The sequence below is a fragment of the Plectropomus leopardus genome, chromosome 18, assembly GCF_008729295.1.
Source record: "Plectropomus leopardus isolate mb chromosome 18, YSFRI_Pleo_2.0, whole genome shotgun sequence".
NCBI classification, from domain to species: Eukaryota; Metazoa; Chordata; class Actinopteri; order Perciformes; family Serranidae; genus Plectropomus; species Plectropomus leopardus.
This window is the reverse complement of record NC_056480.1, coordinates 19728262-19752889: the sequence shown is the minus strand read 5'-3', so window position 1 is coordinate 19752889 and position 24628 is coordinate 19728262. Positions and strand designations below refer to the sequence as shown.

General features: G+C 39.0%; 2 protein-coding genes across 2 annotated transcripts in view; both read left to right on the top strand.

Annotated features, from left to right (window-relative positions):
• The window catches only part of fam91a1 (family with sequence similarity 91 member A1), a 36052-nt gene extending 22041 nt beyond the window's left edge, over positions 1 to 14011 (top strand). Inside the window, exons 16-24 of the mRNA XM_042506522.1 lie at positions 2150 to 2298; positions 3003 to 3137; positions 4732 to 4845; positions 5007 to 5079; positions 7336 to 7482; positions 7965 to 8066; positions 8513 to 8636; positions 8755 to 8824; positions 11652 to 14011. Coding sequence (XP_042362456.1) covers positions 2150 to 2298; positions 3003 to 3137; positions 4732 to 4845; positions 5007 to 5079; positions 7336 to 7482; positions 7965 to 8066; positions 8513 to 8636; positions 8755 to 8824; positions 11652 to 11837 — 1100 coding nt within the window. The 3' untranslated portion in view covers positions 11838 to 14011. The remainder of the gene's footprint in view (positions 1 to 2149; positions 2299 to 3002; positions 3138 to 4731; positions 4846 to 5006; positions 5080 to 7335; positions 7483 to 7964; positions 8067 to 8512; positions 8637 to 8754; positions 8825 to 11651) is intronic.
• A 3721-nt stretch (positions 14012 to 17732) lies between these two features.
• lratd2a (LRAT domain containing 2a) lies at positions 17733 to 20034 on the top strand. Its single transcript, XM_042506712.1, has one exon. It carries the CDS (start codon positions 18196 to 18198, stop codon positions 19018 to 19020), a length of 825 nt encoding a protein of 274 aa, XP_042362646.1. The 5' UTR covers positions 17733 to 18195; the 3' UTR covers positions 19021 to 20034.
• Positions 20035 to 24628: the final 4594 nt, after the last annotated feature.

The following is a 24628-nucleotide window of genomic DNA, read 5'->3' as shown; positions in this document are numbered from 1 at the left end:
CTCCAGGGGGAGCAGGAGACAGCGAGTCCTCCGACGTCAATGCAAATCTCAAAGTTTCCATGTAGCAGTCCTTGTTTCCACCAGATGCTGTTTGTTTGGTTTGGCAGTGTGCCTCACTTCTGATTGTCTTTATCTCTCAGTCGTCCTCAGCTGCGGCTCCAGGCGTCTGCTGAGGAGCGAGTACACTGTGAGCCTGCAGCCTGAGGCTAAACTAAGCTCACAATGATACTAATTATAATAAGAATAATACATAGTTTCATCGCGTGACAAAAATCAACATCTAAACCTCTTTTGAAAAATACAGCATGAAGCAGCAGTTTCATTGGGTATTATAACTAACTTTTATAGTTTTTTCAAATTGAATTGACTATATTTTATTCCGAACATTTAAAAAAATAAAATAAAATACTATGCAGATGACAAAAAAAAGTAATAGTGAACATATACAACAGATTTTCAGTAAGCAACATTAACTTACATTTTATGTCAAAAAAGTAGTAGGAAGAAGAAAATGCATGTCTAGTCCTACCCCTGTTCTAACCTATCAATCCACGATCATAAATCAACTCTCCGCCCAACAGTCCATCCCCTCACCTACACTGCTCTGTTCATGCTCTTCATATAAATAATCAATAACACTATCCCGATACAGAAATAAAGAAAACAATGTACTTTACATTCCCCTTCCTCGTCTCTGTGCCTCGCAAAAATTTTCTTTTCCCTTTTTAAACGGTCTAATATTCTGACTTTGTTTGATTACTTCCTTCAATCAATTCCACAAAAGCAGACCACAAACAGATACACACATCCTTTTAACATTTGTGCATAACATTGTTTCAGATTCAATTTCCCTCTTAAATTATTATCTCCTTCTCTGTCCAAGAACACCACTCGATGTGATGGAATAAATATAACATCAGGTCCTTGACCTGTTTGACTGACTTCCAGTCAGTTTTTTGCATCTGCGAAACCCGACCCTGATATTGATTTATCTCATTCATTATCACCATTAGCACTTCATAGACGCTTAGATTTAGGTCCGTGAGGCAAGAGGTGATTACTAAATCCAGGAATGCCAAGTTGATTCTTTTGTCCTTTGAGAAGACGTTCTTTACAAGTCACCCTGGAGACAACACTTTTCTTAACGCCAAGGCTGTAAAGAAAGAATCTTTAGTGTGCTTTCTGGTGGAAATCCACTGATCCTTAACTCAGTTACTGTTTGATGCAGTCATACTCAGCAGACATTTAAATTCAAGGAACTTGCAGGTCCTCAGAAAGTCTTAAAATGTCATTTAATTCATCAATTTTGTGAATATTAGGCCTTAAGTCATGAAATAGTAAACTAGAGAGGGGAATAAAGAAAAAAAGCTAGGGAAAACCGTATTTGTTTTAAAAAATATGTAACAGAATTACTCAAATTTTTCAAGTGCATTTTCCAGGTCAATTCCTTTGTTTTTTAACTTTCATTTTCTGGATTTTTAAAGAAACTCATTTTCAGGTTATCTTGTCTTGCTTGTTATCGTGTTGAATAAATCACTGTTTAAATCAATACTTATCAAGTACTCCGCTTAAAGTGTTCACTTAGAGTCTGTTAATATATGGCGACATATGGGGGAAAAAAGTTAAAAAAAAAAAAAAAAGGTACGGTAATTCTGGCCAAACGGCCAAATATTAGCCACTGTGACAAAAAGAAACAGTCATGTCTACCAGTGATGGAGACAAAAACAAATGCGCACGGGGAAAGCACCTGTGGTTGAAGCTGCCTGTGAGAGGTGTGTTGATATTGTCCGGTCACGTAATGCCCCCTGTGATGAAACAACTGTACAGTAAAAAGCAATGCTGTCCATTTTATTACTTTATATTAATGTAATAAACACTCAAAAGTAAATTAGATGGCAATCTACATTAGATAATGAGAAAAATAAAGAAATGGTTATAATAATCATCTGCTTATAGTTATTAATTTGACCCCTGACAGACGTGATCGCTACAAGAGGGTCCTACATTTTTCTGTTCTTCTATGATTCAAGCAGTTACTTAAGTCACATCGCAGAAGACACAAGAATGCAAACTTAATAAGTTGCATTTAGCTCCCAGCCTATTTTGTATAGAATTTGAAACTCTCTGTTTTTTTTCTTTCATTAACCAGGTTTCCCTTTGGACATGTTGCGCTGTGAGAGCCTGCTGGGTCTGGACCAGGCCACCTGCAGCCGTGTCCTCAACAAAAACTACAAGCTGCTGGTCTCGATGGCGCCGCTCAGTAACGAGATCAGACCCATCAGCAGCTGCACGCCTCAGGTATGATGCCTGGAGGGAGGGAGGGCAGAGGGGATACTGAGCGTCTCGCTGGGACATTGGACCAAATGTTGACTTTCTTGGAGTTGTGTGTTTTCTGTTTTAGTCAGCGATTCATGCGTTAATGTGTGTGTGTGTGTGTGTGTGTGTGTGTGCTCTGTTTGGTTGTGTTTGCCCTCTCGCTGTGTGTACACACTTGTGTGCCTGGAGTGATTTGTGGTTGTGTGTGTGTGTGTGTGTGTGTGTGTTCTGCGGGCACTCAGCCTGCAGTTGCCCCCAACAACAAGACTACACAAAGAGAGAGGGAGGAAGGGAGGCAAGGCTCATGAGTAATTCCTCTGCCTGGCCACACTCCAGCTTTCTAGCTGAGCTCGGAGAGACGGAGGGAAAGAAGTTAAACTCTTGTTGTGCCATTCATGCTGCTGTTTATTTTCACACTGCTGCGACTCAGTGAAGTGGAATTCAGTGAATTCTTTTCTTTGTTTCCCGCTCACATCTCTAATAGCAGCTTCAAATTCTGCTTCTCCGACAGAGGAACAACACAGACACAATTATTCTCCTTTGTCTCTGTTACTTTTTTGATCATTTGAAGTACGCGTAAGAAATGAAATGGAAAAAACGTCTGAGGATGTGTACATGTGTATGCATTAGTTCCGCTCCAATTGCACTCACGCATGTGTGCATGTTTTTTTTGTTCCTCCCTGCAGCACATTGGCCCGGCTATCCCCGAGGTGAGCTCCATCTGGTTCAAGCTATACCTGTACAGTGTGACCAGCCAAGGCCCGCCGTCTCTGCTGCTCTCCAAAGGCTCCAGGCTCCGCAAACTGCCGGACATATTCCAGGTTAGCTTAAACTAATAATTAATCAGGTAAGCAGGTTAAACAAGTGTAGGTACAGGACTGAGTGAGTAAATGTGTGCTTATACAGGAGCTGTATAAACAAAAGAAATCTGTCAAAAAGCCCCACATGTGATAAGAACAACTGAACTTTGAGCACGATCAAAGATGTAATTGGACACTTTTTAATTCGTCTTTGACTCCTGCCCCTTTAAATTTTGACCTGGCCATTTCAGTTGGTAAAGGGAAATTCAGTGCTGCTTCCTTCGTCCCTGTTGACCTTCATTTCTTAACCTGGTATATTACTATGACAATCAGACCACAGCGTGCACCTGCTTTTTCCCCTCCAAGGCTACCCGGTGGTCTTGGAATTTTTAAACTATCCTGGGAATGTGAGATAGGGAACAAAGGAGAATTTGATGAGGTAAATTCTCAGGGGAGGATAGGTAATATCATGCAAATGGGTCATTTCATTGGAACATAGCAGCATGTTTTTTTCTGCGTGATGTGTACTTGTCTTTTTATTCCATTTAGCTGTTTACTTTACCATGAATTTAGAGGTATACAATGCAAGAGTTGTTGGCTGAATTCTCAGCATAAGTGGAAGTGAAGGCCAACCTCAGCTTTGTTCGCATGACGTTTCGCCTCACCATATATGCTTTTTTTGGTGCTTTGTCCACAGTTGTATAACGTCCCCTTGGATGTGTACTGCTTACAGTGACATTTGGTTGCTTGCTTTTTATAAAGTCTCAACTTCACATAAGCACTGTGTCCAGGGACATCCTGAAGAAAATAAGAAAATACAGGCAAACGTCAGAGCCTTTGCAGGAAAATCCACCTCAACATCCTTCTAGTGCATCATAAGTAATGATTGAGAAGGATTATTTTTGAATGAGTGCACTTTTTTTTTTTAGGGAGATCCTGCATAATATACCTGTACTTGTAGTATTTAGTCCTCTGTCATTTTAAGAGCTTAAAATAATTAACAAACTAGAGAAGAAAGGGAAAGCCTTGCTGTGTCATGACATGTATAAAAAGCTGCAGGGTGGAGGTTTAATTATTTTTACAGTTTATGTTTGGTATAGAAGAAGCTTGAAAAGTTGACAGTAGGAACGGAGGAGGGCTGTTTCCTTCCCTTCAACTTTGTTTTTGACTAATTATGTATTACATGTAGAAACTTATGAATGATATTACTGTCCTTAAGAGGACAGAGGTACTGAAACATTTCCCTCTACCCTGTGTTAAGAGTCTTTTAAGTTTCATACTGTATTAAAAGCATTCTTGTTATTATTTAGCATTATTCAGTACAGTCATGAGCTGATAGTCATTTCTAATAAAATTATTTCCATCTCTATTGTTGTAGGGTTGCTTCAATATAAGAAAAAAAAGGTTGAAATCCTAAATATCATATCACATTTTTTCCTCCTCACATTTTCTGATCTTGTTAATATTCTGCTGGCAGGATGGAAAGCTTTGAGGGGCTGTATGTGGGCCACCAGTTGACGTTCACTGCTGTACACAATCACATCCCAATCTCAATGATTTCAGTGATAAGCAGCTTTGGAAGAATCCTTTCTTTGACCTGTTTTTCTCTGTGCAGGGTTACGACAGGTTGTTGATCACCTCCTGGGGTCATGACCCTGGAGTCGTGCCGACATCCAATGTGCTGACCATGCTCAATGATGCCCTCACACACTCTGCCGTACTAATCCAGGTAAACAAACACACACACACACACACATATGGGCTCCAATTTCAGAATGAGGCCTTATTGCATAAATCTATGAACACTGCATTATCTAATGTAATGTATGTACATATTTTGTGCCACTTTGTGGATATCTAAACTGTACTGTGTATGTGTGTAACTCTCAGGGTCACGGTATACACGGCCATGGTGAAACGGTTCACATCCCATTCCCATTTGATGCAGAAGATCTGAAAGGAGGTGAGTTTTTGTTGTGTGTGGATAAAGCAATAAAACCACTGAGTAGTGCCATCATACAGCCATATTTGATGCTCATACAAGAAAAATTAACTCAGTCAAAGTAATTCAGTACAAGTTTTAAAGTAACATTTATTTGCAAAGTCCTATGAGGAATATTGTTTAACAAAAAGAAAACGAAAACATGAAAACTGAATATGGTTACTTTTTAATCGATGTTTACAGAGTTGACTCTGGATGAGAAGTGATGCTAAAATGCAGGAAATACTTTTTTATATTCTTTTTCCTTTAAAAAGAATGTTAAACTATGATTTATTAGAGTACAGTTTTTGTGCAGGTACCATTCTCTAAAAAAAGACCTCAAAACCTCAGAGTGAAGATCAATATTAGCTACCTTAGAAAGGAAGGGCAGACTTTGTTATTCGCTACTCACATTCCTTGACGTCTGGGTCAGGGATTTAAAATACACACTTTTCTTGGGTAAACAGCAGGATTTACTTATTAGCAATATCAATATTAGGGTACTGTCACTGCCGTGTTGAGCACAAATGACTAACATAACCTCAGTCAATATGCGCTCCTTTCTCTGGTGGCTCAAATATTCAGTTTTTGGCTTTGAGGGTTTTAACTCGTCAAACATCATAAAAAGGAGTTGAATCCCCTCAAATCCTTCTCTTGTGAATTTATGCGTGAAGCTTAACACTCATCCCCCTAATACATTTGCTGTCACAATATTACACCCTCCGCAGAAACGGATTTTACATGAATGCAACGTTACACTGATATTAAAGGGATAGTTTGGTGTTTTTGAAGAAGGGTTTGATGAGGTACTTATCCATAGTCAGTGCATAAACTACAGTAGATGGTGGTCAGCATGCCCCCAGTTTGGAGAAGCAGGCAGGAGTACCACTACAGAAGCTAAGCAATGTACTGCTGTGGACTGGTCAGCAGCAAAACATTTTTTTCCATCTTAAAAACCATGTCAGTTTAAGTGTACACTATATTTTGAATATTTTCACTGCTTTACATTGCTGTTAGACAGGAAAAAAGAGGCTGTTATATCAATCTTTTCAGTGCCAGACTCCATCAAGAAAAGCATTCACTAAACAATGGAGCTGCTGGTCTACTGCTGCCTTGATCGGTTACTTTTTTTGTGTTTTTGTGTGACTTTGGTGAATTCAAACTAACCTTTTAAAATACTAAAGTCACACAGTAGCACTAACTAACTAACCAGTTGTGGCAGTGGTAGACCAGCAGCTCCCGTGTTCTGTGAGGTAAAATGACATACAGGTAAACTGATACGAGTTTTTTAGATGGATAAAATATATATTGATGCTGCTCCCATCCACAGCAGTACATTGCTTAGCTTCAGTAGCAGTACTCCTGTCTGCTTCTTCAAACCAGAGGCTTGCCCACAGCTATCTACTGTAGGTAATACACTATGGATAAGTACTTCATAAAACTCTTTCAGAAAATCTGGCAACCTGTCATTAGTCAGATTGAAAAATTAAAGTGAATGGTTAATTGTATAACAGATTAATTATGTCACTGTGTCATATGTCAATACCTTTTAACTTAAATGATAAATTATAAGGATGCACAATATTGTTTTTTTTTTTTTTTCGATATCTGATATGCTGATGTATAACAACTCATTTGGCTGCTGACTGATATCAATATCGACATATTGACTTTTTTCCCCACACCTAATTTTAGTGATCGTCAGGTCTCTTCTGTAGTGGAATTAACATCATATTATGCAAACTCTTATTGTAATGGCCCACCAGCAGATGGAGACATAAAATATGATGCTTTTCAATGTATGTAATGTTCATTCATTTTGCAGAACAAGAAAAATACTATATTTCGGTTTGTGATATTGGCAGAAATCAGTATGTTGTCTGATTCCGATACTCTACTTTAAAGCCAATATCGACTGATACCAGTGATGACCGATATGATTGTGTGTCCCTAATAAATTATGTGTAACTCTTTTGTACTCTTTTGTATCACTGCCAAGGTTTGTCTTTCATTGCTGTTTTTTCTTCTGTGTGTTTGCTGTTGGTTGGTTTGTGATTTGTATTTTCACTCTTCAAAATCTATAAACAGATTTATTTTCAGAAGTATCCCATACAACCCCACTTCAAAAGAATTTGAACTATTGCTTTAATAGAAGTATGTGGATTCTTGTTCATCAATTTGAGTGCTGCACTTGAAGTACAGCTTCAATTGTTTGTGCTGTCTCTCCTTCCTGTGCAGAGTTCTCCTACTCCAACATGTGTGTGCACAAGGCTCTGCAGAAGCTCAAGGAGCACGTGGACCTGGAGCACCAGTGTGGCTACATCACCATGCTCAACTCCAACAACAGGCACCGTCGCAGGGCTAGTGACAGTGCTGAGTGCAGAGGTAAAGACACACTTCTTTTTTTTTTTTGACTGCGTTCCAATACCGATATGTGAGAGACAAGACTTATAGTTGAATTAGCAACAATGTCCTTGCCTCTGATAGCCATTGGAACTGATGGTGCAAATTAGATAAAGATTGCTCACAGTCCAGTTTAATTAATCGGTTTGTCTGCATAATTGTGCCAATGATCGTGATAGCCTTTGCTAATGGACGTGGATCGAACAGTGTTAGCCTTTACCTTGAAATTTACTGATTGAATGTTGCTGACATAATTGATCACAGATTGTTGTTTAACACACAGACATAAGTTATGCCTTTTTTCCACATTAAAGCACCTCTTATATTCTTTTATCAAATGCAAAATCATTTAAAAAATTTGTTTAATGAAGCTTCTAAACTGATCGGCATTCAAACTGTTATTTAGCTATGAAACAACCTTTCTGTGTCTTAATGCTGATGGTGATTTGTTGCTTTTCTTTCAGGTGACACCCATCTAGGTGGAGGCCTGGACACCAACGGCAGCACTGAGTCCTTTGAGCTTGTGACAGAAGAAAACAATGGGGACGGCAAAGGAAAGACAGACTGTAGGTCTACACTTTTGGTTAATATACATATTTACAGGATTCCAATGGTCATGGAATACCTGGAAAAATCATATAATTTCATAATCTCATTTTCTAGGCCTGGAAGAGTCATGGAATGAGTAAAAATGTAGAAAATTAACATTTGGAGTTAAATGTTCTATACAGTTTTGTTTGCAGTATATGTTGTAAAATGAGCATGGAAATATTATGATGAGTCCTTAAAAAGTCATGGAAAAGTTCTGAATTTTTGTCCATGAAAGTGGAAACTGTATTTCTTTTTTCTATTAAAAATACCTTCAAGTAACTCAATCAGATGTTTGAGAGCTGGAAGAGGCAGTGAAGACTAGAAAGGGAGACCAGCTTGTCTTTGTTAATGATAATGTGTCTGATGTTGTAATGTATGTCATCACCATCCATCCTCTCCCTTGCCAATTCCTCTCTTCCAGCCCTTTCATCTGAAGATGAGTGGGTCCCTCTGGAACTGTGTTTCGGCATGCCCCTCTTCAGCTCCGAGCTCAACCGCAAAGTGTGTCGAAAAATCGCCTCGCACAAACTGTGCAGCAGTGAAAGGTACAGAAAAGAAAACACTTAGCATCTTAAAAGTTTTCACTTAAAAAAAAAAGCAGTGAGAAAAGTGTTAAGACGTGTGTTGAAGTGGTGCTAGACTTTGGCTTTGTTGTTTTTTCAGCCTTCAAGAGCTACTTCACTCGAGCCGAAAGCTATCGCTGAAGGTGTTGAGCTTCGTTCAGTCATTCCAGGTAAAAACACTCTGTCTCTGTCTCTGTCTCTTCGAGTTTCCACATCAGAACACTCGCAGCAAAGAAAAGTACCGAAAAGAAAAGAAACAAAACAATGATCTCCAGGAAAAATATCAGCAGTCAGAAGTTTATTTTTAAAAACTGACTCTGTTGGAGGTAATCAAGATTAAAGACTGATTGATAATTTGTCAATGTATCTAATACAATTTTTGGTTTAATGTGGTACGAAGTTGTGAGAGAGAAGAGAAGGTATTTTAGTATAATACAGTGTGAACAAATTAAGATAATAATTAATTAAGATAATAACACATTTAACAGGCTTCACATGTAAAAACAAGCGGATTGAATCTTTCACTTACAGTAACAGGCTGAAAGAGTAATTATGAGGAGCACTTAGGTGTACTTTTTTAATCTTGAGATGATGAGATAATTAAGTTATGATTTTTATGTAACGGGTAAAAAAACAATGAGAAGCAGGTGAATGTTCTTGGCAACAATTTCATTTAACCTTTTGTTCTTAATAAGATATGGTTAAATTAAACCTCTGTACTTATAAATATACTGATGAGTTAATCTTTATTAAGTAGGCATTTTGATGCAGTACATTTGCCAAACCAAATATACTTTTATCATGAGATGACCCGTAGTCAATTTAGAGTAGACTTTGAATTGAAGGTAAATATAGTGACTGAAGTGTTTTATTTTGTTTTGGTTTTTTTATTTTGTTTTATTGAAAGATGAAAGACAAATCAACACAATCATAAAGTAGTGTGTTTTGTAGTCATTGCAGACCAGATGCGAGTTATCTGCCAGAGCAGATATAACATAAGCTAGAAGATTTGTCTGGTTCCCGGGCTATATTTTACATGTTGTGTCCTGAAAGTTGAAGGAGAAACAAAAGAAAGATATTGGAGAAAACAAACAAAACAAAAAATGCAAGGCTATTATCATAGCTGAAATTGAGTGAAGTAACACAGGGTTATGTGAGAGTCGGGTTGAGATAGGAATGAGGTGTTATGTTGATTTGCAAATGTTCTGGTTTTTACTGTCTGCGAGGATGTTTGTAAGGGTGAGGAGAGGAAGAAGAGAAAAACAAGACAATATAAAGTAGAAAGGAAACTTTAATAGAAAAACAATTTAACAGAAATCGGAAGGAAATGTTGAATATAGAGTTTTAGTAGAACAACTGGTCTCCTTTGTGTCACAAACCTTACCGATGTGTCTCAGCCTCTTTACCCTTTCTGCATATTTAATACATGTATTTTAAAGGAATACCGTACCCACAAAATGGCCATTTGTATTTCAGTTACTCTCCCTTTGTTACACTTTATTTATGAAAACACTTGTTTTTCTGGTATACTACGGTGAACTAGAGTAAGAGGGTACAACATTTAACAACAGACAAAGCAAGAAAATGAACATGTTTGGAAATATTGAACGTACGACTGGATATGTCCGATTTGGATTATACTGCATGAGTTGTGTGGGGGTTTGGAAATGGATGTTTTGATCGAGTTTTGCTGCTCTTAAAGAATCATTTTACTACTGGAAAGATGGTCTTTTCATAAAACTGGGCTCTAAGTCTTGAAATTGGTGATACATGACCAGAGACAGAGAAAAAGGACTGCAGTATTTGCTTTTGCTCAAGAAGTAGAAAACCAGCAACTACTGTACAAAAATGCGAAAGTACAATCTGGAGTTGGAGCAACAGCCTTAAAACCAGCAAAAATCAGCTGAATGATACAAAATGCATCACCCAGCAGATTCTAGCTGAAAGATGAGCAGGAAGATCTGGGCACTGGTAAGATGGAGGGAAGTTTACCACGGTTCATTTACACTTAGTACCCACATTTCATGATGCAAAGCTGGTTCAAAATCGGCAGAGTATCACTTTAAAGGCGGACCCCTTTTACACCAAGTCACGAAGAAATTTCTTCGGTTTTCAATTCTTCGTTAATGGTTGGGGCATGCAAGAAAAACAAAGTTTTCTTAATGATTTCAAAGTAACATGGGGTGAGTATTTGACATATAAATTTTAATTTTGCAGGTCAAGTAGTCCTTTAGGTGTTTAGAGGGACTGGATGTTATATTAACCAACCAAAGTGTAAATCAGACAGGAGCTAGTCTTGGATCCCAAAGATACATTTTCCAATACTGTCATAAATACACGCACTCCTCTTTTTTATTAAACTCATTGTATATAGTGCACAGCACACACCACAAGAGCTCAGTCTCTGTCCTCTACTGGTGGAACAGGCAGCTGAGCTAAAAGACACTGTTACACCTAGTGGTGTAAGGAAAAGTTACAGGACTATAAACAGCCGGCAGCCAGCAATGACAGAGAGAGGGACCATAGGGAGTAACGTATTGTTTTTTATATTTAACTTGGTGAATTAAGGATTTATGTTGACCAAACCGGAGCTAGTGATTGTTAAAACAGTTGATTTACTAACTAGTTCACTAGTAAGAATAACTAGGTCAGTTTGGGTTAGTGTTTTTTTTGTTTCGTTGAGTTTGTATGAAGTGTGTTTTATGATAAGATAATTAAGCCTTGGGTGTCCTCTGTGACCGAGAGGAATTCAAAGGTGTAAAGTTGTATTTATTAGTCCTAAAAGCTGAAAGTAAGCACCGCACATTCATACTGTCACCCTGGTGAAACTTCACAAAGGTATGAGGGTATGAAATATTACATACTGCCCAGGCCTAAAAGGACCCATTCTACTTAGTCTTTGCCAACTTTTTGTGTCCCGGAGAAATATATCCTTGTCCCACATATCATCCGCTCTGCCTGGAGTTCTGATCTGTGACATTTGCCCTGTGTCGGCAGGACGGCGTCCTACCATCTGACCTGGACAGTGGCGTTTCGAACCCTCTCAGTCAGCCCCCGGCAGAGTCCGGTGTCCCCCTGCCCGCCCTCAACCTCCTCTTCAAGGACGGGCAGCTGAGGGAGTGGAGCGGGCGGGCCCCTCCTCCTCTGGACATCTCAGCTCTTCAGAAGGACCAACCCTCGTAAACCTCCCCTCTCCCCAAAATAAACTTCCAGATTTGGTCACATGGAAAAACCGTCATCTCATTGAAAAGGACCACCCTCACGCTGAGGAAAATGTTATTCAAGGTCCACCCCTGCATCTTGTCTATCAGTATCATGGGAAAATTAACCCCGCCAGCACTTCATTCATCTACTGTATGAGGAATCGTCCTTCTGACAGTGGCACCAACACTAGTCCGACCCCCCCTTCTCACTTTTCCCCTCTGTGATTCCTCATATTCGTAGCAAGGCAGTGTTATCTGTTGGAGTGGTGCTATTATCACAGTATATAACAATGATGCAGGTAAACAGCATATAACCTGGAAGACCATTTAACTGGAAACACACGCGCTGTTCTCCTCACCCCACCCCTCAGTCAATGGATGTTCTGTGATCCTTGAGAGCGGAGTGTAAAGTGCTTAATAATTGTATAGATGTTCTCAAAATGACCCACAAAATAAACAAAGTGTTGAACAGACATCTTCAGGAATCATTTGACAATATGCATATTCAAGGACCAAGTTTTTGGACTGACCAGACCGAGTCCAGACACAGAGCCCGCTGCCTCCCTGTGTTGTCTTACGTTAAGTGATCTGATGCATGATATTGACAACTCGCACCATAAAAGAAATACTTTTCCTCTTTACTTGTAATCAATATGGGGGGCATTTATTATTTGCACTGTGCAGGAATTCTCCAAACCTGCAGATGAAGTAATGTCATGTAATTCCTTTTTTTTCTAAAAAAAATAAAAATAATAATTGTTGGATCCCTTGTAGTGCTCACATAGAGGTCACGTTCACCACAAGAAAGTGTTTCCGCTTGGAAACTGACTGGGCATCAAAGAAACTTTTATTTTGTTAGCATTCTTTCTCGGTACAAGAGAACACCAAAGACCATTTTCTTTTCCTGTATAATGATTTTTATTTTTTATCTTCTGCTTTACTGCTTTATTTCGCTGCCTTATCACTGTCCGCCAATCAAAAACTACCAGGTCATTCATCAAATCTCTGGATTTGATTTGCTCATGTTTATTTTTTGCCTTTTTTTAGATTTTACAAATGATATATGTGCATCTGAGTGTCTATAATTGATAAAAGCAACAACATAGGGCCACAAACTACCAGCCATTGCCCCCTGTACAAGAATTCGACAAGACCAACCAAGTGCACCTAATTGCATAGAACCGGGAACAGTCAGGTCTGTGTGTTTGACCCAGGCCTGTTGCCACTGTTGCCTGCCAGTATCTCTCCCTGGATCGACTCCAGTTTATGTGCAGTGCAGTGCACTCTTGGCCAGCCCACCACACTCTCCAAGGGATTCTGTTTACACCATGTTTTGAAAAATGGGGTTTGTAGTCTAGAGAGGAGGAAGGCAACTTCGCTGTGAAGGCTGTCACAGACCCATGGGATGGATATGCTAATACTTTGCCCAGCGTTTCAGAGATGTGATGGCCCAAAAAAGTGTCTGAAGTTTGTCATAAATTTTCAGCGTGGCTCCAAGAAGATAGAGTGCTTTTTTTTTATTGCATTTAGAATGCTAACCTATTTTGTCGATTTGTTTTATTTTTTATTTTGAAGGAATCTGCCTCCTGCAGTTTTTGACCCACTTGTGGTTGTTGTTTCTAATAACGTGATGCTGAAATACAGAAAAAAAGACTAACATGAGGTCCCGTTGAAGCATGATGACTGTGTAGAAACTGTTGTGTGTATGTTGTGTATGCGTGTGTATTGTACACCTCACTTTTGGTGTGTTTTCACACACGCCTACCTTTCACAATAAGAGCCCCCCCCCCCCCCCCTCTATCCTGCCTGTCTGTTATCTAGTTGCAGTGCTCAGTCATCCCCCATCCTCCCCCAGGTATACATCCACCACAGTGTTTTAAAAAAATATGCTAGTTTTATATGTCAGCTTATATTTTAGGAGATCTTTGTTGTAGCTTGTTTAATGGGACTGTGAATATCATTGAGTGAGTTGATAATGATGATTCTCTTGTAATTAAATGGGTTTAAAAAAAAGAAGAAAGTGACATTCCTCCAAAATGCCCTTCCTCCACCCTTGCTCCAGATACATGTTATTATTACAAATAAATATGTAAAAAGTATATGAAAATATAAATAAATATGTAATAAGAACAAACCGTTTTTCCTCCCTGAAAATGTCTCTGGGTGTCGTTTCTCCCTGATGTATACTATGAGGTTCTGTATCACCGATTTCAGTCCCTACTGGCTCTGAATTGTAGCCAATCACATTACACGATATTAAGCCGCACTCGGTAGATGTTTTCCTAGCCAGGTGGAACAGATGGTGTGCAAGACGCAGCGGTCCGGATGCTCTGTCCATCTGCCTCAAGTATACACTTGTTCACCCATCCTTGTAGATTTAAATGAGCACTTAGCTGAAAAACAAAGTCTCATACATGGGTGTAAAACCATTTGTAAAGCTATGAAAAACCCATGTTTTTGAGACAAAGATTAAGGTGTCAGTTTGTGGCTGGCTGTGCCCCCACTGGACAGGTGGAGCCCCGCCTAATTGACTGTGTCTCCCAGGTGTCCCTGCTCCAGTAATTTCCCAGCACCGCAAATTACAGTGTGTCACTGGGGGGCACCAGGGGCGTAAACTGGGTCATGCCACCGGAGGATAAGATGCGCCAAGAAACGGTCAAATGGGCTGCATGTCAAAACTCTAACAGTTCATTTCATTCCTCACACCCACAGCTGTGCACTGATGCTTGGGAAAGGTGTAATACATCTGCCGAATTCATCCTGCAGATTTGTTATTTTTGACTTCCATCACATGCGTTGTCAAATTGGGACTGCTGTGAGACTTCAGACTGAAATGGGAGGGAAGCTGTGAATACAATAATAAAAAAAAAGATTGCACTCATAAACACTACATGCTGTGCATAGACTTGAGCCAAAGGTGATGAAATGTCAGCTAAGGTTGAGCCGACCTCTTGAACAATGAATCATTGTGCTTTGTCATCATTTCAAGTAAAACTGAAAGATCAACATCTTTGATAATGTTTCTTTGAATTGTGTTGCACCATATGGTGTCTGTTCATGATGCACTGTAAAATCTGACAAGTTGATTTTACTTAGAAAAATCTAGGAAACAGATAGACTTGATCGTATCATAGCGTATCGTATCGTATCGTATCGTATCGTATCGTATCGTATCGTATCGTATCGTATCGTATCGTATCGTATCGTATCGTATCGCATTGGTATGTGATGAGTTGGGTTGGAATATCTGTATCAAATTTCCTGACAGTCCATTCAACAAAACTCTCACTCAGCACAATACCTCGTGGTGGTGCAAGAGGAAGAGGACAATGAGTGTCTGTAAAAAAACTGGTAGATAAAATGAGTTGAAAATCTGTAAGAGATATATGAAAATTCTGACATGCTGATAGTGCTACAGGAATTGTCAGGATATAAACAAAGTCTGAAGGATTCATCTTCTGGGGCCCATGAATGTGATGGCAATCCATCACAGAGTTGTGAACCAACAGGTGGATGTTTACATTGCGTCATGCTGCTTATGTGGCTAGAATCATAAAGCGTCTCTGTCTCGAAGGCGCAATCATTGACTTAAAGTTAGGGGGGGGGCTGTTTTAATTGACACTTGATGCAACCCAATCCTCTGGGGATTCCCCCCTGCAGAAAAAGCTAAACTGACCATTTTGCAGCATTTTTAACCCTGATCTTAGCACAGGCTTTCCTAAACGTTTTGATGAATGATTTCCATTCTAGGAAGCCAGCATATGATTTAGGGCGGCACAGAAAAAGTTCACACACTATGATTTTTCAATTGATGACATATTATACTATGACTCTTTCATTACATTTTTGAACAACATTGACATTGACATTGCTATAGCCTACAAAACACTCATATTGTAGTTTTCGTATGCATTTCAAAATAATGGAATAGAGAGACAGTAGAGTGTTTGACATTGATTGTACCTACCCACAGCAGTCGAGCAGCTACTTCTGCTGGGGTGTACCACTTTCTCAAACCACACGCAGAGCGGCAATGTCGTACTAGAACCATCAGGGGGACTTTTTATGCACTGCCAAGCTCTGCCTTGACCTGGAAACCTGCATGAGGACATTTGATTTGAACCCTGTGACCCAGGTTGAAACTTCCTAACAAGGAAAAACATTCAATCTGGATTAGTCTGTGTTGGAAATCACAGTGTGATCCTGTGCAGCTCAAAGAACGCTCAGTCTCTTAATTAACCTGATAGTCTTAAGGAGTGCTGCCCGAAAGCCTCCATGCTAATCTGCTGAGTCCACTGTGGCCATCGAGGCCACTCTGCCTGAGAGTTTTTTTTTTCTGTTGAGACACGTCCTCTGTCATATCTACGACACTGGATGACTTTGCAGTCAGTTTGTAATCGGTCCCTCCAGTGGGCTACTCAGCTCAGTGTTGGGGTCAAACTCAGGTTCATCCGCTCTTTTTAAGTTCGTGCCTCTGTCTGTCTCTCATCTTCACAGAGTCGAACATTTGTTTCTATCTCCGGCCTGTCACACGCTCATACACCTCAGCATCTCTCCTAGTCTCTCACTCACAGGCATACCATTTCCAGGACAGGTGTTTTCACACGGAGGCTGCTGCAGCATGTGCCATTTTTGGGGCATACTGAGCACATTCCCCTTGCCTGTGGGATACAGTGGTGAGAAAATAGCCAATAACTGAGAGCAAGTCCCGGGCAGGCCACAAGCCACTACAAATGTAATGGAGACATTATGGTCCCACCAGGAGATGGCGAGGAAGCAAATGACTGCGCAGCTTCAGTTCATTCAAGGACAGACAGGTGGTCAAAACAGTGAAAGATCTGCAGATGTTAGACCCCTCACAGTCCTCCTTGCTGTGTGGGGTTGTAATTTTGTAATAGGGCCACATTCAGCTACTAAACCCAGCATGGAGGTGTGCTTACTCTGCATTTTTCTGTGTACTGAGTTTTTAACCACAAAGGGATTTACAAAAAAATACAGTCAAACAAAAACAACAAAATGAAGAACTAAATCAAATTAAATAAAATGCAGAGAATTAAATCAATGAAAAAAAAAATAAAATAGATGACTATATAAAATAAAAAGAAAACTTAATACAAGAAAATACAATAAACCTCATGAATTGATAAATAAATACAAAAATTGATCAAATAATATGAGCATAACTAAACTAAAATAGAGTGATAAATAACATAAAAATTATCATTTGAGTAAAATAAGAGAATAAATTGGTCCTTATAATAAATCAATAAATAAAACAAAGTATGACCCATAAAATAAAATGAACATAGCCAACAATATAGATGGATAATTAAGATAAAAAATAATCAGCTAAATACAATTGGACAAGACCTCATAAATTAAACAATAAATAAAATGACAAATAAACAAACAAAACGTTGAAATAACTCGTCAAGAATAACAAAAAACAAATCTTAACTTCTAAAAGTGATGATACAAACAGTAAATAAAGAATGATGCATTAATTATTAATATTAATATCGATATTAATAAATAAATAAATAAAACACAGCCAAACATAGAAAGCTAACTAAATTTATTACAATTCGATAAGATAGCTAACTAAACTGAAGTAAAATAAATAAAGAAACATTATAAGATCATTCAGAGAAAAGTAGCATAAAAAAACACCCCAGTCATGAATTTTTGTGTTTTATTTGAATTAATACCAATCATAAAAAAAGTTTTACGCTCAAACTGTTGCGACAAAGGCACAACAACTTTTAACGCAATTTTAGTCTTCCACGGAGATGAGGAGCGGATATTAAAGCTGCGGTGATGAAATTACGCGCACTTCCGCTTTAAACGCGGAGCTGTGTGTGGCTGGAGAGAGACGCTGTGGCGATGCCGAGCCCCAGATCAGCCCTCAGTTCACCGCCCGGCAGGATCTCTGCTGCACAGTGCGCAATGTGTGCGCCGTCAGCACAGATGACTACTTCATAAACACACGAGCAGTCCCGTGTGTCGAGGATTTGGGATTTTAACTGTGGTGACAGTCGGCGGACGGAACTTTACGCAGGGAAACAGCAGGTGAGTCTACACCTGACGGATAATCTGAAACCACTTTGTATTCTCCTCCCAACTCCACTTGTTGATGGGGCACTAATAGGCTCTCCCGGCGGTCACACCACGGAGATACTCTTATGCGTAATTTGGATTAAAAAAAAAACCAAAACCTGTCCGACGACAGGACGAAGGAAGTTCTAACCTGCGAGGTTTTGTGGCAGATGGTGGGGATGTTGTAACAGCTCTCGGCATCAGATCGTATTACACGGGGCTGCTACCAGGTGAGGAGCGGCATGGGGAACCAGATGGACAAGCTGTCACATTTAAGTTACGCAGAAGTTCCCACAGTGGACCCGAACGGCGTGGACACGGAGGACGGTCCGCGCATCGGCGTCTCTTACATATTTTCCAACGACGACGACGAGCTGGAGGATGGCTGCGCGGTCGATGGCACGGATAAGGACCCGAATCAGGAAGAGAAACAATACGATCAGCGCGATGAGGTGGAGTGCGCCGTCTACAACCGCGATGAATGCATTTACGAGAAGAGCGTCAAGTCCGCCAGCCTGGAGGTTTATTCCCCTGAAAATCTACTCAACAAATGCAAAGCGGGTGACCTGGTGGAGTTTGTGGCCACGGGTCAGTTCCCGCACTGGGCTGTGTACGTGGGGGACTTCCAGGTGGTGCACCTGCACAGAGCCGAGGTGAAAAACAGCTTTTTGACAGACGCGAGTCAAGGGAGGAGGTGTAGGATTGTGAACGACTTGTACAAATTCAAAGCTCTGAGTGCGGACATGGTGGTGCAGAACGCCATGGAGCAGGTGGGGTTAAAGGACCGAGAGCTGAGCTGGAGGAACTCCGAGTGCTTCGCCGCCTGGTGCAGGTTCGGCAAGAGGGAGTTCAAAATGGGCGGGGAGATACGGATAGGCAAACAGCCGTACAGGTTGAAAATCTTCATGTCGGACAAACACTCGCACGTGCTGGAGTTTCAGAGTTTGGAGGACATGATCATGGAGAAGAGGAGGAACGATCATCTGGGCAGGACAGCCGTGTTGCAGGAGCTGGCCACTCACTTCAGCAGCGTGGACGCGATCAAAAGTGAGCCAGGCGCTGACTGATGGATGCCCTTTGGATGCTCTTCAAAATAACTGCTTTGCAAGTAGAGTAGCCTTTACCAAACCCACACCCTGCTTTAATCTACACACTGTAAAATCTGACAAGTTGATTTTACTTCTAAAATGTTGGAAAACTATTTCCCTGGGAAAAAAAAGAAAAATAAATATAAATATTAGTCAGTTACTTGAGTTAAAGTATAGATACTACTGGTCACTCCAAATACATGTGAAAGTTGCTGAGTAAAAGTTTTACTTGAGTTAAAGTACTGAAGTACTTGATTTTTAAAATACTTAAGCATTCAAAGTACTTTTAAAAAATCATCTCAACACATTGGTGAATCTACAGTGAAAATGCTGAGTAAAAATATTTCTAACTCTGTATCACAACCTCACTAACAAATCCATGAAAATAAATTTGACATGGAAATAGCTGAAAAACTTCTGCTACTACAGACACAGACAGTTTTTAAAAAATATGAATCTGGAATTAAGCTAATGCTTACATACGTCCACACGCCGTGAGGTAGTTTGTTGGCGGTAAACAGAACAAACATTTAAAACCATAGGAATTATTTTTAAACTCAAAAATTTTAAACATAAACTTGAGGTACAACATTGCGTAACCAAATACAACCGCCTGCTGATGACCTCTCCTCTCTTCCTGATGACCTGCTCTGTGCACGAGTTAGAGGCACCACCTCTGCAAACAAAACCATCCACAGAACTGTATACTCACAGTTTATGGCCTTTTGCATTTTACAATAGAAAAGAAGTTCTACGCTGACTTCAAAGCAAATGTAAACGGTAACTAGAGCCTTTATAAAAATGCAGTGGAGTCAAAAGTCTAATATTTTTCCTAAATGTAGTGGAGTCAAAGTAATCAGTAATCAGTAATCAATCAAAATATTAATGCTCAGGTAAAGTACAGATACTCAAAGACTGCACTTAAGTACAGTACTTAAATAGATGCACTTTGTTGTTGTCCACCGCTGCTATTAGTCTAAAATTATATTTTTATCTCACTGTTAAGTTTACTTAAAACTTAGTTACATTTATTTGATTGAAGTTGTTGCAACTTAAAAATGACAAGTTTAAGTAAATCAGTCTTTCTAAGTTTTAGCAGCTTGAGTAAACCAAGTTTACTGTGCTATATATCTGTATTTGGCTGGTTGCAAACTAGTCAGTCATATTTGTATTTTCTTATATATGTTAACTAAACAGAACAGACCTCTTAACTTTGTCATTGGCAAAAACTTAGAAAAAACAGTCAATTTTAAGTTTCAACAACTCCACAAAATGAAGTAAATACAGCTAAATTTGAGTAAACTTCACAATAAGATATAAAGTACACATAAATTAAGATTAATAGTTTTATTTACTTTAGTTTTTTAAGGCAGTTGGTTTCCATGATTGACATAAGTAAGATCAACTCATCAGATTTTACAGTGCAGGCCTTCTTCTCTTTATTTTATTTGAACTGAAGCACACATATCTACATGGACATTGCTATTTTAATTGTTTTCACATAACAATGTCAATGCCTTAAAGCCACAACCATCCTCAGATGCTTAATGGCCTTAGCGATTCTGAATTCAATTATCTTGGAGGAATGAAATTTAAATTAAATTTGTAGCTCTGGCAGCCCCTCCACACTGAATGTATAGTTTTATAAAAAGCTTTACACATCAGACTGTCATGATTCTGTAAGTAGAGTGAATGTCTCTCTATTCATAGTGTGTCCTGTTACTTGATCCTTGTGTGGTTTAGCTTCATCCCTCACACAGGCAGCCGTAGTGTCAGAGCTGCTCGCTGAATACAAGAAGGATTCGTTCTGCCTTTAAGGGTAATTCTCACACCAGCACATGTCAGAGGAAATGTTGTGGAGCTGGTCTTGTGTTACACGGATCAAAGTCTGTCTCAACTGTACCCAAAGTTCAAGTAAACCATGACACCTTGTCTTTTTTTGAAATGTGTCTTCTGTCATATTGTTTTTCTCATGCACACAAGAATTTTATCTATTTCTGCGTGATCAGCTAATACTGGGTAAATGTTCTGTGTGGATACAATGCTCATTCTGTCATCTTCATGTAATCTCAAAGTGTTTTTTTTTTTTTTTTTTTTTTAGAAATTAGTGTAATTTGTTGGATTTGAAAGGTTAATTGTTTGACCTGCTGCAGTTGGAACATTTTCTAAGTTGTTGTCAAAACAAAGAAAAATGGATTTTAATTTTCTTCTCTACAGACATCTAATGAAAGATTGTAGTTAACTTGGTTAATGATATAAAAATAGTTGTGTTGTTCAGTATTTCTTATTTAAGCTGCTTTTTTTTAAATTGAAGGCGCATGATTTTACCCCAAACTTTATGTCAGTAAAGTGGTAATCACTTTAAATAGATATCTCAGAATCAGAAATACTTTTATTGAACCCCAGGGGGAAACTGGGACATTTGTATAAGTACTGTATGTAGACTCTGTAGGTGATGGGACAAGATTTAAGTGTTGGAAGTGTTTTGGTTTCTGTTTGTTGTCCGAGTTGTACTAACCTAATCACGTTCAAACAGCAGGTAAACAGAACTGGAGAGGCAGAACATATTGGCCAAAATCTCTGAGCCCATCGGCTATAGTCTGATGACCTAAGTTAGCTTTGTATTAACTTGTAATTTTTTTTTTCTGATTTCAAAAATGTAAATATAGTGAGGCGAAATGCCAAGCAGACAAAGCACAGAGTGAAAAACCAAAGCGAACATGCAGTTAACCCTTTGCAAACAGTAGCTTATAACTCCTGCATCGCAAACCTTTGAGGAGCATGATTTTCACATATTTCTTTGAATTTGCCTGACTATTATGAAAGAAACAAGCCATTTTCAACCTTAGTTTTTAGATTATATATACATGAGTTATCGTGAGCTGGCTGTTGGTTTAATCCTGGTATTTTTGGCCTCACAAAGTTGGCTCTTTTTAAAGAAGGCATCCCAATGTAACCTACTTCAGGTTGAGATTGTTTAACACCAAACTATAAACTAAACTAAAGTTTAATACCTACTGAATGCACAATTTCAGTAATCACTAACAGTTTTTACTGCATTTTTTTTAAGCAAAAGTGTGAAATCATTTCAGCTTCACCAGTGTGAGGGTTTGCTGGGTTTTTGTCTGTTTTTTTTATATGCCTCTGTGTGACAGCCTTGGCTGGTGGCATTATGTTTTTGGGTTGTCTGTCCATCTGTCTTATTCTTGTGAATGCAAATAGGTTTTCTCTATTTGTGAATGTCTTCAAACTTGACACAAACATCCACTTGGCTCAACAATGGACTGTTTAGATTTTGGTGGTCAAAGGCCACTGTAACCTCACAAAATACATATTTTGCAATAACTAAAGAATTCATGCTCTAGTTATGACAAAGTTTCACACAAAAGTCTAAAAGCATAAAATTATGAAGTGAAGACACATCTTAATGTTCTGCAAAAACACTTTTCTGGCCTTTAGTCAAAGCCATATCTCACGAACAAAAGGGGAGACATTTGGTCAGACACTGAATTAGTGACACTTAGGTGCCCACCTTGAAAGAGTCTAGACAGACATGGACTGTAACTTCAACCTATGTAGTTCAGGAAGGCATACAACCATGAGCTGTTACTTCTAGTTTCTAACTGTTAAATAGATGTCTTTGGGTTTTTTTTTATGTTGATTAGCCAAAAGAAATATTTTAAAGATGTCACCTTGGATTCTTAGACTCTGTGATGGGCACTTTTTCAATATTTTCTTAAATTTCATAGACTAAACCAATAATCAGTTAATTAAAATAAATGAATATATAAATAATTACATTAAGTAATAATAAAAATAGTCAAGCCCCACCATCACAATTGTGGGGGAAAGATTGCAGTGATTCTTGGGGCCAACAGCTGACAAACTTCATTAAAATCACAGAAGGGGCCTAAAGCAATATTCCTCCAACATTCCTAGTTGCAGCCCTGCTGACAGGATCCACATATGGACGCGATAACTGCATTAAATTAAAAATGACATCCTCATCATAAAAGGAAAATAACCCTCTAAATTAGCAGCCGTGGTTGGATAGAAAACTTTTTTACAGAGTGTCAGAACCATGATCATTTATGTCTGCACTACAATGAATGTGTGCAGCATTTTTAGACCATCTGCCACCTCCAGTGTTAAACTAGGACCGACCAGAATATCAATAAACAAAATTTTGTTGTCGCATATAAACTTCACTGCATAAATTTTGTAGGTTTCCAGACTTTGTTTTCACTGCGGCCCAGAAGAACACGGGGGAACATTGTTGTACAGAACGTATTTTACAGCCTCAGTGTGATGAAACAGCATTGCATCAATGGGAAGAGTGCTCAGTGTGCCCTGATGATGGCAGTGATAAGCTTATTTAGTTCAACTTTTAGAAGACTACCTGCAGGTTTCCACTGGTGATTCTCTCGCATCACAGCTACCTTTAATAGTTGTTTTGTTTTTCTCATATTAATTTACTCTAATTGGTTTTTTTTTTCTTTTGAGAGAAATTAAATGTTACTTTCAAGGTTAAGACTGATTTCTAATTTGCTGAAGCAAATCACTTATTAAAAAAATCAATAATACAAATATTTTCAGCAATTCATCAAATGATCATAGTTTTTAAAGCATAAAGAATGTATTGTTGCACTAAATAGATCCATGTTGCAACAGGATGAGGAAGCAGGAAACCCACTGCTTAAAACCAAAGCCGTCTGACCTACAGTTTCAAATAAATCAGACTATATAACTACGTGGCTGTCAAATCTATAAATAGACATAGTTAATTACAGTATGGTACTATCTGTTTGCTTTAGCTCCCATGTGCCGGGCTTTTCCAGCAGTTTCTTTGATGTTCCTTGCAGCACTGTAATCAAATTAGGCGATGGTAAACTCTCCTTGGGGTCTTGTCAATTTCAGCCTTTCCTAAGTCTATTAGACATATTGATATTGGACAAAGATTTATTTAACAAGACAGGAGTGCATCTGTGCAGATGTTACTGCTGTAGCTGCAGAGGGGGTTTATCTTCCTGTGCGCAAAGATGAGAACATCCTGTGTGTGAGCTGCAGTGCAGAGTTGTGCTGGTAGCAGATCTTGGTTCTTGAGATGTTTAATTTGAACTTTAGACAGATGACCTTGAGTGTGGGGAGGCCAGGTCGGTGCCAGCTGTTTGTGTTTGCTTCTAGCTTCAGGATACATCAATGCAGTGTTGGCCAATCTTTTTGTTTGCAACCACCTAAAGTGAAGTGATGTCTATTTGTGGCCCCTCGTCACAGGTTCTGTCCTCGGTGTGAACATGAGCTGCTTTCTTTCTGTAGCTGTTTGAATTTGTAATTTTGTAAAAAAAAAATTTAAAGGGACAGTGCACGAGTCCACATTTAAACAAATGTAAATGCAAATGTAAATGTAACAAATGTAAAAGAGTAATGTAGTGACATCTACCAGTGAGGTTGCAGACCTCCGGTGTGCCAAGCATGTTGGAGAATTATTATGGTGAATGGCCCAATCCAGAGCCAGTGTTTGATTGATCTATTCTGGACTACTGTAGAAACAAATTGGCAGAATCTGTGGAAGAGGACCCGCTGAACT